The sequence below is a fragment of the Hypanus sabinus genome, chromosome 4, assembly GCF_030144855.1.
Source record: "Hypanus sabinus isolate sHypSab1 chromosome 4, sHypSab1.hap1, whole genome shotgun sequence".
Lineage (NCBI taxonomy): Eukaryota > Metazoa > Chordata > Chondrichthyes > Myliobatiformes > Dasyatidae > Hypanus > Hypanus sabinus.
Window position 1 is genome coordinate 140,061,131 of NC_082709.1, and position 14,601 is coordinate 140,075,731.

General features: G+C 41.2%; 1 protein-coding gene across 1 annotated transcript in view; it reads left to right on the forward strand.

Moving 5' to 3' along the window:
• The window catches only part of LOC132392363 (cell surface glycoprotein CD200 receptor 1-B-like), a 57,523-nt gene extending 45,549 nt beyond the window's left edge, over positions 1-11,974 (forward strand). Inside the window, exons 7-8 of the mRNA XM_059966184.1 lie at positions 7,579-7,606; positions 9,708-11,974. Of these exons, the coding sequence (XP_059822167.1) occupies positions 7,579-7,606; positions 9,708-9,794 (115 nt within the window). The 3' untranslated portion in view covers positions 9,795-11,974. The remainder of the gene's footprint in view (positions 1-7,578; positions 7,607-9,707) is intronic.
• Positions 11,975-14,601: the final 2,627 nt, after the last annotated feature.

The following is a 14,601-nucleotide window of genomic DNA, read 5'->3' on the forward strand; positions in this document are numbered from 1 at the left end:
AAAAGAGACCCATTACAGTTAAACCAGTCTAAATATGCAGATAAACATTGGAGCTCATTTCTATAGTAGTTGGGTGTATCGCTTTACCCTTGCCGCTAAACTCCTATCACCAGCCACAGGTCAAAATACCTTTGAAGCCTGATATGATGAAACTGGCTAACTCGGGAATTTTGGCACTTACTCCTTGAAACCATTTGTCTACAAAAAGCACTCCTTGCAATGGGGTCTCCCCTTTGTGTAGGATCTTTCAAGTGTCTTCCCTTGTGCTCTTCGCTGCACCTCCTAACTCAAGATCCCAAATCAGACTACTGTCCTTCAGAAATGCGATCCTGCCCAGCTCTCTGAAATGTTCCATCACATTCTCCACCCACTTTAATTGGCTGACATAACATTCCTATGCTGAGCAAATGCCCTTTATCTCAGTGAAGTCAAAACAAGCTTAACTAACCGAACGCAGTGTTTGCAGAAAACTGCTAAAATAAAATGGCCACCAGCATAGCAGTGGAAATTCAACTTTAACCAGGGCATTACATTCTCCCCTTCCCCCCACCAAATATATTCATGTTCTCATGACTTTGTAAGCCTTTTGAACTGAATATTATTAATATTCAAATGATTTTCGCGATTCCAGGACCCCCAATCCATTTGTAAATGGAAGTTGCGGATCTCAGTATTGGCATTGACACAACACTGTGTTTCCCAGGTGCATCGTATGCCAGCCTCTCTGTGGGTTTTCTGACTCTCTGAAACCTCCTTAAGTTACCGACCCTCTCCACTTCTCATCCTCCGATGATTGCTGACTCATGGATCTCTCTGACTTCCCTCTCCTGAAGTCTACAACCATTTTCTTGGCATTGTTGACATTGAGTGAGAAGTTGCTGTTTTTACACCATTCAGCAAAATTTTCTGTCTCCCTCCTGTATGCTGATTCATTACTCCTTTTGATACAGCCCACACCAGTGGTGTTAACAACAAACTTTTATATGTTGTTAGAGCTGTATTTAGCCACACAGTTATAGGTGTAAAGCAAGTAGAGCAGGGGGTTAAGTACACATCCCTGCAGTGTTTCTGTGTTGGTGGAGACTGTGGAGGAGATATTTTTGCCAATCCAAACTGAGTGGGGTCTACAAGTCAGGAAATCCAAGATCCAGTTGCACAATGAGAGTTTACGATTAGTTTTGAGGGGATGATGGTGTTAATTGCTGAGCTGTAATCGATAAAGAGCATTTTTGCTGTCCAGATGCTCCAGGGTCATATGAAGAGCCAGCAAGATAGTATCTGCTGTAGACCTGTTGCTTCTGTAGCACACCTCTATCAGACCATCGTGATTTCCCCACTGTAGAAAACTGGCACATTGCTTTAACACCAGAGGCAGGAACATTCTCCCACTCTCTGTCTGCTGTTCACTGCAATCACTTCATGTGACTGTCGTTGTATTGCATCCACATCAATGTTTCAACTTCCTGGCTGATATTTGATGCTGAAATCATAAGCAGAGAATTCCACTAACCAGTGACTTGTGGCATCAAACTTTGTCAGTAGAAAAGACATTTCCACATTCCAACATCTTCTCCCTTTGTCATCTTCTCTATTCCTTGGGTATCGAGGAGTCAGCAAAGTTGAAAGACTTCACTGTCAACTTCTCAATCCAGGAGACTGTCTCGTCCCAGTTTTCTCACCAAAAAACTAGACACTACCGTTACAGGGAGAAGATGTGCAATCAGCATCCCGTGTCTGAGGGCAACGTCTCTCCCCAGGGTATTCCTGACAATCATTGTCATTCTGTTTTGTGTGGACTGTCGAAGGTTTCTGCAGTTCAGGTCTCACCAGCATTCCAGCAAATAAGCGTGACTCTTCTTCATGATCACTGGAGCATCCACCAGGGGTTCCTATCACTCTAGTTACTCCTCCAGGACATAACCTTACAGGTTTGGACTGGCTGTACCACACAGTTCCTCATCTATGTTCATAATCTTGCTTAGGAAGAAATTGCACCTTCTCAAAAGCAGCTTGGAACACCAGATGAATAGATAAGCTTTTGAAAAAATTCTCCTCTTCCCTCTCCTAGCATGCCCCCATGTGCCTTCTCATGATGAAAGCATTTGTTCCCACAAGAATGGAAGCTTCACCTTTTTCGACGGGATACGGGTAGACTAACGCTGGTACCCATATCAACTAGTCTCAACTACACCATCATCTGCTTCCATTGTATACATAATCATCAGCACTAAGCCCCAAAATTTCAAAGGGTGGTGTCAATGGTAAATGCGCCAAATACAGGTTGTAAAAGGATCTGTAGAGATGAGGAACCCAAGAACCTGTGTCAAGTATGGCCTTAGCATAAATACCTTCAATCCACATGGATACATCAGAGACAAGAGAAAATCTGCAGATGCTGGAATTCCAAGCAACACACACAAAAAGCTGGAGGAGATCAGTAGTCCAGGCAGCATCTATGGAAATGACTAAACAATTGATAATTTGGGCTGAGATCGTTCATCAGGACTTGAAAAAAAAAGATGAAAAGCTGGAGTAAGAAGGTGGGTGGAGGGAAAGAGAAAGTACAGGTTAGTAGTTGATAGGTGAAAGTGGAAGTGGGGAAGTCGTGAAGTAAAGAGCTAGGAAATAGATAGGAGAAAGAGATAAAGGGCTGGAAAAGGGGGAATCTGATAAGAGGGTAGAATACCAAGGAAGAAAGGGAAGGGAGAGGAGCACCAAAGAGAGGCAATGGGCAGGTGAGAGAGAGAAGCAGGAATGGGGTTGGAGACTACCCAAACAGAATATGAGGTGTTGCTCCTCCAACCTGAGTGTGGCCTCATCATGGTAGTGGAGGAGATCACGGATTGAGATGTCAGAATGGGAATGGGAAGTGGAATTAAAATGGGTGGCGACGGGGGGATCTGCTTTTTCTGGCAGACAGGGCATAGGTGCTTAGTGAAGAGGTCTCCCAGTCTACTTTAGATCTCACTGATATACAGGAGGCCACACCAAGAGCACCAGATACAGTAGATGACTCCACAGACTCACAGGCAAAGTGTCGCCTCACCTGGAAGGATTGTTTGGGGCTCTGAATGGTAAGTAGTGAGAGAGGAGGTCTAGGGGTAGGTGTGGTATTTGTTCCACTTGCAAGGTTAAGTGCCAGGAGGGAGGTCAGTGGCTGACATCAGTGGAGATACACGAGCTGACATTAACCAAAGCACCTTGTCTTGCAGTTCTTTCACTTCATTTTGCAAACCCCTATTTGTGTGACATTAGAGGTCACTTCAGCAACAGAGATTACAACTGAGGACATTACCTGACTGTTGGAAACCCTCCACTCCCCCATCATATTTTCCTCCTGTCTTACTTCTCTATATAGCTCAGCAAGCGAGGGAGGAGTGCACATTTCGTAAGTCATTCAAATACATAGAGCAATCATGTCATGTGACAGTGTTTTCCTCACAACCTGCCCAATCCTTAAGCTATTTATCTCAGCCATTTGAATTGTGCATTTATGGCACAATGCAACTATCTCTCTAGCCTGAAAAGGTAGACAGAAATGTTCTCCTCTTCCTCCTGGAATGTGTGGCTAAACTTCTTCATAAGATTAGCTGGGCTGTTTCTCATGCAAAAATTATTTGCTAACGCTTGCATAAAGTTAACTAACAGGTTTTCTGTCTTTAAGGACCTCAATTCATCAGCAACTGGACCTTTTAAACTATCAGTCACTGCATTTTTCATATTAACTAATCACTGCTTCTCATTCAGTAACTGAGATGGCTGCTCTGCTCAAGCATCATATTCTTCTTCCCCATTGGGCATGGGTTTAACTCCAGAGAACATCCCCATCCAATGATAACTTTGGCTCTCTGCAGGTACACTTCAGCATCTATTGACCAGTAATGTAATAGCCGAAACCAGCTCAGAATTTAAATCAACTGCTGAAGGACCCATTAGACTTCTCACACCAGACAGTTCCTTTCCCTCACTTTGCATAAAAGAGAACTTGTCTTTATAATCTTCACCCTCAGCTACATTTCCCCTTCTTCTTTAAAACTATGGACCAGCCATGGTCCTGCCTCTCCAGGTGCACTTATCCCATCAGGCAGCGTTTCTTCAGACACGTCACTGGTAATCTGGACTAACACCACATCTTTACCAGCTGATTCCTCAAAGCATCATTCGATCTGTGTAACTTTCCCCAATACTTTTACAGAACCCAGCACTCTGAGTAGCAGCTCGTTGGGAACTTGGACAGCAACTCTGCTCAGAACACAATTGAAACACCCTGGTTTCCTTTGCAGCGTAAGTCTAGGGAAGACCTTCTCAAGTCCTGCCAAACTTGTGAGATTGAGTCAGCTTGATCCCACCCTAACCCCAGTTAGTGTGGATGCTGTGTAAATTGCTACCCGCTACAAATTAGTGCCACAAAATACTCTACAGTACACTGCATATGATTAAAGGAATTATATTGATGAATCTTAACTTGATTAACAGGTTAGTAAAGAATAACAAAGAGAAAAGGGCCCATTCTAATTAAACAGTCAAATGTGCACAAGTTGGAGCTCCCCTTAAACTTCCCTATTACTCACCTCTTTCACAATCCATCTTGAACAAACAGATCTCACACCAGATCATATGCTACGACTGGTTCTCCCCAGCATCTTCTCGCTCCATCTCCTGCCAAAACAAAATCCCCAGGCCGAACTACAGTGTCCGTCACCAGAGAAACCTTCTCTTAATTCAACCATCCTAATTGGATGGCATACATTTCTTCTCATCTCTTATTTTCAACAATAACCCAAACAAGCTGCTCTTACAGAACTGCCACAATGAAATACATACAGCATAACAGTAAAAATACGAACTAGGGCATTGCACAAGCATTACGTGTGGATACACTTTTCGTATCGCATCAGACCTTAACTTAGAATTATTGGTACTTCCTCTTTGAAATTATTTGTTGGCATAATGGACTCCTTTGGGTGGGATCCTCCAAGTGTCTTCCCTTGACCTCTTATTCCCACCTCCTAACAAAAGACCCCAAACCAGACTACTGTGTTTCAGAAATCGAATCCTGCCCAGCTCTCTGAAATGTTCTATGGCATTCCCCACCCCCACCACAATTGGCTGTCACAACATTCCTAGGCTAAGTAAGCACTCCTTACCACAGCTGCAGTCAAAACTCTATTCTATGAAGCTTAACTTACCAAACACACTGCATTTGCAGAAAACTGCTTAAATAAAATGGCCCAACAGCTTAGCAGTAGAAATACAACTTTAACCAGGGCATTACATATTTTACACTGTTTTTGGAGAAAGGTGGATTAACAGAAGAAAGATGTGCTGAACTGGACTAGGTTAGGCACATGGCATTCTACTTCTGAATTTACAAACTGAGGTAATCTCTGTTCCAGCTGACACAGCAAAAAGAATTCAATCCATCCTGGCAGTATAATCAGGATAAAAACTGCTATCAGTGTTTTCCTCACCAGTTAAATGGTTGCACATGAATATGCAATGGAATTCCTAGTAAAAGTAGATTCATCCACTTTCACCGAGACGGTCCACCACAGCAGGACAGGGAAATATTTGAAAAACAGTTTGATTTTCCAAGGTCCAAGGATATAGAGATTATACAATAACCTGTGATGAATTTAAGCCCACAAAGGCTTTTCAAGCATGTTGTGGACACCCCTGAATCTTTAGGGAATAAAGCCTTATTTTTGAGGCCACAAAGGTCTATAGATATAGATAACCAGTTGTTGCTGATGTCCACAGATGGACAATCAAATCTGAAATAGAGCATTTTCTCTGTAATATCTTTGGCTACTGAATTAATAATCTTTCCTACAACACATCTCTCCATCACAATAGAATGTCATCTACAATTCATTCTGCAAGTGATCAATTCACACACTTTCCATTCATCAAATCTCCCTTCAGTCTTTTCCAAAACCAGGTGTGTTGTACCAGAAGCTTCAGTACAGAAATATTTGTTAAAAGAAATGTCAGGCTCTGTGGGCCTGATCTTGCTGATGTAGATCGTTGCCTGAATCCCCTTGCCCCATAACTCAATGTAAGCACGTGAGGAAAAAACACACACACACACACACACACACACACACACACACATCCCAGAATTCAGCAGCATGGTATTAAAAACAGCAGAGTTGTGGAAGCACAGAGAAGCATCCTGATCCAGTGACAAGGGGAGACCAGGCTCTGAAGACTGACTATTGACTTCAGGAAGAGGAAACTAGAAGTCCTTGAGCCAGTTCTCAGCCGGTTCTCATCAGAGGTGCTCAGGGTCAGCAACTTAAAATCTCTCAGTTTTATCATTTCAGCAGACCTGTCCTGGGTCCAGCACATAAGTGCCATTACAGAAAAAGCACAACAGTGCCCATGAGTCCTTAGAAATTTACAAAGATTCAGCATGCTATGTATAACTTTGACAGACTTCTATCGATGTGTGATGCAGAGTATATTGACTGGATGCATCACAGCCTGGTGTGGAAATACCAGTGCCCTTGAATGGAAAAACCTATAGTGGGCCATATCCATATAGTGGAAATGGCCCAGTGGGCAAAGCCCTCCCCACCAGAAAGCACATTTACAAGGAGTACTCACAGGAAAGCAGCATCTAGGACCCCACCATCCAGGCCATTCTCCCTTATCACTGCTGTTATCAGGAACAAGGTACAGGAGCCTCTTGACCCACATCACCAGGTTTAGGAACAGTTATTACCCCTCAACCATTGGACTCTTGAACCAGAGGGGATAACTTCACTCACCCATCACTGAACCATTCCCACAACCTAAGGACTCTTCATCTCATGTTCTCTATATTTGTTGTTTTTTTTCTCCTTCATGTATTTGCTCAGTATATTGTCTTTTTGCACATTGGTTGGGGACAGTCTTTTATTGATTCTATTGTGGTTTTTGTATTTACTGTGAATGCCCGCAATAAAATTAATCTCAGGATTGTATTTGGTGAAATATATGTGCTTAGGTAATAAATTTACTCTGAACTTTGAACACTCCATAATCCAGGCAGCTGGCATCTCACTGTCATATCTTCCTTTTCACCCCAACTACGTATGACGGGGCTGTTCTATTCTTAGCTTTGATTTCTGATCACCAACTTGTGTATTTTTCATGCCAGCATTGTGGTCATCATTGGTGCTTTCTGTACTCCAACCAACCTCGCCACCCCACGCTTGAACACCTGGCAGCTTTCCACAGGACATTCATGATTACCATGGCCTCCTGTAATTCACTGACCCATGTTTCAGCTGGTGCCCACTATTCCATTTACTTTTTCCCAGGGAACTTCCTTTCCAATGACTTTATCTGGTTGAATTTATTAACTTCAGTACTTCTCTCCCACTTTATAGACATACAGTATAGACTATAACAATGATGACATAACCAAGTAAATGTCTTAAAATTAACTGCTTAATGACAATTGTTGGTGTTTTTTATGTTTTATTTGTATTTCATTTTACAATCACCAAATATTCACACAACACCTAGAAAAGCAAACAAATGTTTAAGATCTTAAAATATTTCATTGCCAGCTTTGCTTTCTCCCCACAGAAGTACCTGCAATTCTGGACCAACGGAAGTAAGTATTATTTATAACAACTTATCTCTTTAAAACTATAAAATGGTCAATAATACTGGTGCTTTAATACCAACATACAGTGTTTACAGACTTTGCGGAGTAAAAGAGACATGCCACTTTAAAAAAAATTGTTTAATTTAGTTTTACTGTTAGATTTTCTTAACCTTGTAGATTTCATTTGCCATGGTAGGCGAATACTCAAGGGCCAAACAGGTAGTTTGTCAATCCTCTGGTAAATTAGATACCTGGTAGAAAAGTTTGACTGACCTCACAATCAGTTAACTCAGAACTTGTAACAAAAATAGCAACTACTGGAAACACTAAGTCAGTCATATAACATCTGTGGAAAAAATGAAGTGTTCACCAAAGGGTTTTTCACCTGAAACAGGAAGGTTGTTCCTCTGTCCACAGGTGTTATCCGACCTTCTCAGTGTTTCCAATCAAATTCCTGCTGACTGTTTCTGCTTTTGATTTCATTTTTCCGGCATCCAGTATTATTTTATTATTTTCAGAACTTGTGGTGCTTTTAATAGATTTGCAAGAGCAGTGAAGGATCATTTTCTTCAAAAGCCATCAATGGTGTTCAAATGGAATGGCCAAAGACAAAAATGGATAGGAGTAGAAAAAGAATATTAATCTCATTAGGGGCCTTAAAGAGATCTTGTGGAGGGAGAAGGCATGAAATAAAAGTAGATTAAGATATTGTAATGAAAAGTTCGGCTACGTTCAAAGTCAGGGGGAACCCGATTCTGAGGTGATCCAGCCTCTGTCACTGAGAAAAACAGAATTACTGAGGAGTCTTTCAAGAAATGTGAGTGGTACCTCAAGTCTGGAAGATGACTAAAGCTATAGCCATGGCTTAACAAAAAGGTGAGAGGAGTAAGAGTACCTGGTGCTCTTTTTGGCATGTTTCACTGAACCAGGTTGTCCACCTGATTTAATGGTACAGGTAACATGTGGGGATATGATGAGTCATGATGATGTCCCATAGCCTTTCACAGATGCCAGATATTGAACACCTAGAGCATTATTATGGTGACCAAGATTTTGTTTGACATTTTGTGCGACAGATTTTGTGCGACAGTTTGAGTATCTTAATAAAATAAAAAATAAAAATAAACCTAAGTTGAGAGAGTGGCCTCCACACAAGCTTCTCTTGATTTAAAAAAACTTAACCTTGATGACTAATTGTTAAGTATATTTGATATTTAGTATACTAAAGCTGGAAAATACCTGGGGATGGAGTAGGAAAGTGGAACTGAAGGGAAAAATAGCTTTTGATCTTGTTAAATAATGATATGGACTCGAAGGGTGGGAACACATTATTTCTTTCACTAATTCTCAATGCTATCAGATTTGAAATCTACCATCAAATTGAAATAAGAAATCAAAGCAGATAAATAAGGACAGAAAGAAGACTGAGTTTAGAAAGATGATTACTGGCAGAGCAATGATAAAAAGTTGTCAGTTTCTTTCTAAAACATGACATGTATTAGGAGTTCTATAATACTTACACTGAAGGATAAAAGTGAAATAAATAGTACATAGTATATCTAATGCCATAATTCCCCAGTCAAACAAAAGAATAATCAACAAAACCTGCTGCTGGAATGAAGCTGGCCTTCAAAGTTCTGATGTTTGGTATTACGAGGAAGGATAGTAAGTTTACTTTTTTCTGGCTGGAAAAGAAGGGATACAAGTGTTTGGATGCAGGACTGCTTGGGAAAACTATAAATGGACAGAACTGTTGGTCTGAATTTTGCTTCAGCATCAGTCTATCCTATTTAATTCCACCCTTATTCATTACTTCTTCAGTTTTAGGTTAGAGTTTTTCTCCATGATGTGCTGGGCTCCAATTGTTGTGATATGAAAAATGACTCATATTTGAAATGGTAATTCTGCTTCCCCCCCCCCCCTCCCACAGTTGCTACTCAACTAGCTGGGTCTTTCCACCATTACACATATTATTTTTATATTTACTGCTTTTGCAATAGAGTATTGAAGGACTTATTCATTGTTGCTGTCATCAAACTGTTTTATGTCTGCTACAGTGCCAATGTTGGAAATTCCTATATTAAGACCTCATTATTTTTGCTTCTAGGGTGTAATTCAATCAAACGGACCTTTTATTCAAATGGAGAACCTCATTTATGAAACATTGCAGCCAGAAAAAATGAGGCAACCATGAATGTATTCTGTTCAATCATATTACACATTTTTGGACCAGATATAATAAAATATTTTCCCATGCCATTATATTTAATACCACTTTAAGTTTAGTGTTATAAATGCATCAAATAGGGTTCAGAACTAATCAGAGGTATCCAAAATTAGCAAAACCTCCAAGCCGCTTTTTTACATTTACCACATCAACGAATGTGTTCACCAATATGTGGTGACAAGCAAACAGAAAAACATACGACTGTTCTGCTAGCAACCTGACCTAAGCACCTGATAAACAGAGAATGCCTACTGTCAAAAATTAATCGTTTTAGTCATTGTCTGCTATAGTCAGCTATAATCAATAAAACCTACTTCATATAGTCAGCCATCATATATACATCAGAAACAAGATATAATACTCTCCATCCAGTCATAACCATATGTTTCTAGCTACTTGTGACACTCACATCAGCTTTCCTTCGCCATTAGCAACCATCTATCACTAAATACTGATCAACTTGCCAACATCAAGGATAATGGGTGGGACACCTGATCATCAAATTCACATCTGGATATAAATGATAACACATAATAAAATAGATTAAAGGAGGACTAACAGCTGAGTGTGGAGAGTAATTCCGAAGTGTATGGAACAATGTACCTGAATTACTTCATGGGTTATCTTTAACTTCTTATAATCGCACAAACCAGTCATATGGCTTTCTACTCTTCTCCTGTGGCATCAATAAATTGTAAACGTCAAAGAGAACAGGGCTAGATAACCCCCATGCTATATTGCTGGAGATTTGAAACTAAGGCTAGTGCACCTGTAGTCTAGCTTCAGTTCCAATTCTGGTATCTCCTGGTCAAAAATGAAAAAATATTCAGTAATGGCATGTCCATAAAAAGTAAAGAAACTCCAGTCTGACTTATTAGACCATAAAACTTAGAAGCAGAATTAGGCTGTTAGGCCCATCGAACCTATTCCTCCCTTCTTGATAGATGATTTGTTATCCCTATCAACCTCAATTACCATCAAATCAGTCCACTTCTGATCAATAACACGGCAATCAAACACCTCAACTGTGGTATCAAGTGACACTTCTTCATTAATAACTTTCTCACCGCTGACCAGTTTGGTCAGTGACAAGAAGAAACCATTTTTTTCCCTCCACAATTGAACAGAAGAAATGGAATGGCAGTGATAGTTGTTAATATTAAGGCAACCTTCGATCAAGTTTTGCATTCAGGAGCCCTGGCAAACTTGAAGTTTTTGGGAATCCAGGGGAAAAAGGACTCTCCATTGGCGAGAATCAAAAATCATCATAAGTAGAAGCTCCCTTGGACCAAATGATAGTGTATTCCAGGAGCAAGTCGGAGTTTGTGTATCTTGTTATTCCAGCAGCACTTTCCGAATCTGTGACTCCTAGCACCAAGGACAAGAATATATAGTATAGCCAGCATTTGTAGGGTCCCCTGCTGGTTACATACCAACTGTAGATGGAATGTTTTCATTTTTTCCCCCAGTGGACTAATTCCTGTAATTCCTACCTACCACCACTGAACACTTTCATTAGAAGGACTGCAATGGTTCTGGAGGGAGGACCATCACAACCTTTTGAAATACAGTCAAAAATGGGCAGTAAATACCAGCTTTGCCAGCAATGCCTAACTTCCAACAAATGACAAAGCAGTGTTACTGAACTAAGAACAATGCCATCATAGTGAATAGAAAACAAACCTTCAAGATGCTTTGCATTTCTCTAACTCCTATGCCTATCTATATCTCTCCTTAAGCAGCTGCATTCTTTAAGAGTTATGGAACATTTTTTTTTCTAAGTTCGATCTCTGAAAGTCAGAAGAGTGTATTTTTATGCTTATATTTACCAACAATATGTACCGAGCTGTATATAGAGTGTAAGTGAGCTGCATATGACAAGTAAAAATATATCAGAGGAAATGAATAAGGTATTTGGCACAGTTCTGAGAGACGGTTCAGAATTTACCTATATCATGTAGCTGTTAGCTGATGATGTCTGTTTGAAACATCCTTGTGTTAGTGAGCAATGACAGCTTCACTGTTTCATTAACAAATCTGGGCCTCAGTACAGACCAAAAAGCTAAATTAATAGCTATTGGATATGCATGGTTATCATAGAAGATGAATTAATAAAGAGTAAATATAATGAATAGTTTTCATATTATCTATTCAAAAATAATAGCCTCCTATTTCTGTACCTTTCAGTGCTTTTCCTTCTAGTGTTTCCCCTTTGAAATGGTCTTCAATAAATCTTGTTCATGATGCTTTCATTTAAATCATTCATATTAACATCCAGTGTTAGAAATAGAAGCCATTAGAGGATATCATTCGGTGCTGTCAATATAAGTCGAGGTGACCCTTATTATAGAGTATTTTTAAAGCAGTTCTTACAGCCCAATTTTGTATGGAAGTTCAACAGAGAAATGAAGTCTCAGCAAGTGAAGTCCAGAGCTGGGTGGTATACATCAGGCAGGTTTCCAATCACACCTAATTGCAGATGTCACTGTCCTGCAGCTTGCCACTTCTCCAATTCCTCATCCAGAACTCAGAGGATACCCACAGTGTCTACTCACATGCACCTACATGACTAACCTTTGAACTGACCCCTGTAGCTTTTACCCCAACCATTTCCTGAGCTTTGCCTTCTCCAATAATCACCAGCTCACTAACTAATCATGGTAGTCACCACCCGCAAAAATCCCAGGCGTCAATGCTCATCAATCCCCAGCCCAATTCCTGCCCACAATGTTTGACTGTCAACCCCCTCCTGCAGTCATCATTGGTTGTTTGCTCCCCTTGTAGATCCTGCTATCAAATCCTACAGATACTAATCAGTACTCCTGCCTTCAGCTGTTGGCCATCCTTGTCAATATTTAGCCATTGATTTCTCCCAAACCCAACAATGGCTACACACTGCTCCAATACCATCTTCAAATATGCCATGTTGTTGGACAAATCAAAGGTGATGGTAATTCAGTCTAGTGGAATGAGATAGGACACCTGGTTGAGTGGTGTCGCAACAATTTCTTAGAGTCAACAAAATTTGAGAGCTGATTGTTGAATTCAGGAAGGGGAAGGAATGCAATTACACATTAGTCTATATTAAGTGGACAGAGTCTCCAGCTTTAAGTTCCTGGGTGTTAACATATCAGATGATCTGCTGTGGGTGCAGCACATAGATGTAATCGTAAGGAAAGTGCACTAACGTCTTTACTTTCTTAGGAGGTTTGGCTTGTCACCAACTACAATACAAACTTTGGCAGATATACTGTTGAATGAATCCTGACTGAGTGCATCATGGTCTGGTAAAACAACTTAAAAACACAGTAATGTAAGAAGCTGCAGATGGTGCATCTGCCCAATATGTCACAGGCACATCCCTTCCCACCACTAAAAGTATCTCCAGGATCCATCATCAAAGACGCCAACCATTCAAGTCATGCCACCTTTTTGCAGCTACCAACAGCCGGGAGAAGCCTTAAGTCCCACACCAACAGGTTCAATAACAGCTCCTACTTTTAAACTATTTGGTTCTTGAACCAATGTACAAGACCCTAATCAAAGAAGAAAACAGCTGCAGATGCTAGACATCCAAGGAACACACACAACATGCTGAAGGAACTCAGGCGGCATCTATGGAAAAGAATAAATATTCAACGCTTCAGCCGAGACCCTTCATTAGGACTGGAAAAAGGCAAAAGACTAGAGCAGGTGGGTATCTGATAGGAGAGGGTAGAAGACCATGGAAGGAAGGGAAGGGGGAAGAGCACCAGAGGGAGGTGATGGGGTGGTAAGGAGATGAGAAGAGAGAGGGAAAAGGGAATGGAGAATGTTGAAGGAGGATAAACTGAGTATTGTCTTTTCACAACAGTAGAGGAGGCCATGGACTGAATGGGAATGTGAAATAGAACTGAGATGGGTGAACGCTGGGAGTTCCCACTCTTTCTAGGTGCTCAGTGAAGAGGTCTCCCAATTTATGTTGGGTCTCAGCAATGAACAGGAGGCCACACTGGGAGCACTGGATACAATAGGTGACCCCAACAAAGGTGAAGTGTCCCCTCACCTGGAAGGACTATTTGGGGCCCTGAATAGGAGTGAAGGGAGGTGGTGTAGGAGCAGGTATGATGCTTGTTCCACTTGCAAGGATAAGTACCAGGAGGGAGATCAGTGAGGAGGGATAAACCGTCAAAGGAGTTGTGTAGGGAGTTATCCCTGCAGGAAGTGGAAAGAAGGGCGAGGGAAAGGTACTTGGTGGTGGGATCCCTTTAGAGATGGTAGAAATTACAGAGAATTATGTGCTGCACACGGAGGCTACTGGGATAGTAGGAGAGGACATGATAAACCCTATCCTTGGTGGGGTGGTGGGAGGATGGGTTGAGTGCAGACTTGCGTGAAATGGAAGAGATGTAGCTGAGGGCAGTGTTGATAGTGGAGGAGCAAAAGCCCTGTCCTTGAAGGAGGTAATCTCACTAGTTCCGGCATGAAAAGCTCACCCTGAGAGCAGATGTAATGCATGTGGAGGAGCTGACTGAAGGGCATGGTGTTTTTACATAAGACTATAAGACCATAAGACATATGAGCAAAATAAGGCCATCTGGCCCATTGAGTCTCCTCCGCCATTCAATCATGTGACAGGGTGGGTAGAGGTCCAGCTAGCTGTGAGAATTGGTGGGTTTGTAAAAGGTATCAGCAGATAAGCTGTCTTTAGAGATAGAGACGGAGAGATTGAGAAAGGGGATGGAGGTGTCAGAAATAGACCCAGGTAAATTTGAGGGCAGGGTGGAAGTTGGAG